This window comes from Austrofundulus limnaeus, unplaced genomic scaffold, assembly GCF_001266775.1.
Source record: "Austrofundulus limnaeus strain Quisiro unplaced genomic scaffold, Austrofundulus_limnaeus-1.0 Scaffold175, whole genome shotgun sequence".
Classification (NCBI taxonomy): Eukaryota; Metazoa; Chordata; class Actinopteri; order Cyprinodontiformes; family Rivulidae; genus Austrofundulus; species Austrofundulus limnaeus.
The window spans coordinates 966,558-968,701 of record NW_013952577.1 but is presented as its reverse complement, the minus strand read 5'-3'; the positions used below and the strand labels follow the sequence as shown (position 1 = coordinate 968,701).

The following is a 2,144-nucleotide window of genomic DNA, read 5'->3' as shown; positions in this document are numbered from 1 at the left end:
AGACAGATGTTAAGTTTATTGTATTAAAATTTGGTTTGTCTAATTCAAAAACATCTGAGTAACAGAGTCAAATGCAAAACGTGTTGCAACTGTCCCCGGTCACGGGGTCAGTTGTAACATCTGACTTTTCATTTTCAAATGCAAACTGTGAATAATGCACATGGTTTAATCATTTATAAATGGTTTTGACTATTAAACAGACAGATGTTAAGTTTATTGTATTAAAATTTGGTTTGTCTAATTCAAAAACATCTGAGTAACAGAGTCAAATGCAAAAAGTGTTGCAACTGTCCCCGGTCTCCCCTAAAGTAGATAACCAAAAATTCTACTTAAGTACAGCAACAAAGTATTTGTGCTTAGTTACTTTACACCTCTGGACCGAACCTACAACCGTAATGATGCCACATTACCCAAACTGCATCCAGGTGAACCTCCAGGAACAGAGCGATGGTCAGGCAAACAGCAAGGACTGCACAGAAAAYGTAGAGGTGCAGCGGCTGGTCCTGGTCGCAGCAGTCCTCCTCTGTTTGCTCGAGTTTAGACAAGCTTAGGTCGAACAAATCCGAGCTGCTGGACGTCAGCTCGTTCAGCTGGATGACCTCTGGCAGCAGGAAAGAAGTGGATTTAATGAGTTGTTTTACATGAACATTGTCTCGGTTATTTGTTCCCTCTCACCACGGTTTTTGTTCAAGTCACAGGTGAACCCGTTGGTGGAGCAGTCATCGCTCAGTTCAGACGGATTATCAAAACTCTTGTAATTAGACGAAAACTCCCGTTTGAGTTTGGTTCCAGCAGAAACATCCATTGCTGAGGTGCTCCTAAAAGCACAAAGCTAGCTCATAAAGAGCACAGCTCCTGTCTGCACCCACCCTCCATCAAGTAAACTCCTGCAGGAATTGAACACAGCAGGTGCAATCAGCTCCAAACCAATGAAATCAGCACCAGTCAATGAGCAGTTTAGAGACATCAGGACACAAGAAACTGAACCTTTCTCTCTTTTTTATTAAAATAAGCATAAATACAAAACACAAAGCGCACACATCTTTTACCTTAAAGGTTCAAGATTACATTGCATAGGCTGTTTTCTTTGACATGGACTTAGAAAACACTGAATCTTATTGAGTCTTCAATCTAAACAAAACATTAGCTGCCTATTGATTCTATTTCAGATCATGCAGATATCCTGAATGTGTAGCAGCATGGTGTACAGTTAGCCACCTGTATTCATGTGTTTCTGAGGGTTGACCGCTGCTACAAGCGTCAGCGGCTGAGGCTGCGCTGTCCTGGCTGCTGGAGGTGGAAGGAGTGGGGCTGGACTCCGTGGCGTACACGATTCTGGCGTTGGATGGCGCTGCGGGCCGGATGGCGCGGGGCCGGCCAGGCCCGGGTCTTCTGGATGCAGGGAAACGGCGTCAGCTCCGTCAAAGCTTCAAGTTTGGAAGAAGAGGCGGGGACGACGGGACCGGTTGCAGTGCTGCTGGGACAAACTGCAGACAGGCTGCACAGAACGACAGAGATAAAACCAAAGGGTTTAAAACAATTCTATGTTTGCCATGTTTAAATATCCTGTTTCATGAGTTTTTATGTTTTACATGGTTTTAAATTCAGGATATTAACAGAAAGGTTGCCTCTCACCTGTCACTCTCCATGTTGGCAGTAGAGTTAGTTTGTTCAACATCCTGGTTTTCAGATGAAGCTGCCTCTGAGAAAACACCATCAGGTAACACTTTAATGTACTACATATCCTTTGATGGTAAAACAAACTCCTAACATTCAGATACACTAGTTTCTCACTTAAGATACATTTATTGTAATGTATTGTAGATACAAAATTAAGAAAAAAATAGTCAAATTAATGTATAAACCTTCTTTTTCTTAGATATAATTACTGTCTCTAAAACAAAACATATCTTTTTTTTATTCTTGCACAATTCTTTACATTATATTTTTTATTATTAGTAGCCATATCATCGCTAGTCAGTGTTAATTTAGTTTTTTGTGCACTGTCTATAGTTTGTAAACTAAATACCATGTGAACCTGTGTCCGGATGCTGCTGTGACACCTGAATTTCCCCTCGGCAGGACAATAAATTCTATTCTATTCTATTCTATTCTATTCTATTCTATTCTATTCTATTCTATTC

At 40.9% G+C, this 2,144-nt stretch overlaps 1 protein-coding gene across 2 annotated transcripts in view; it reads right to left on the bottom strand.

Annotated features, from left to right (window-relative positions):
- The window catches only part of LOC106524089 (gamma-glutamyltransferase 7), a 10,653-nt gene that overhangs the window by 7,277 nt on the left and 1,232 nt on the right, over positions 1–2,144 (bottom strand). For both annotated transcript variants that reach the window (XM_014017745.1, XM_014017744.1), the window contains exons 3-6: positions 1,636–1,702; positions 1,219–1,498; positions 676–887; positions 411–601 (exon numbers count right to left, since the gene is read on the bottom strand). In XM_014017745.1, the coding sequence (XP_013873199.1) occupies positions 411–601; positions 676–805 (321 nt within the window). In that variant the 5' untranslated portion in view covers positions 806–887; positions 1,219–1,498; positions 1,636–1,702. The remainder of the gene's footprint in view (positions 1–410; positions 602–675; positions 888–1,218; positions 1,499–1,635; positions 1,703–2,144) is intronic.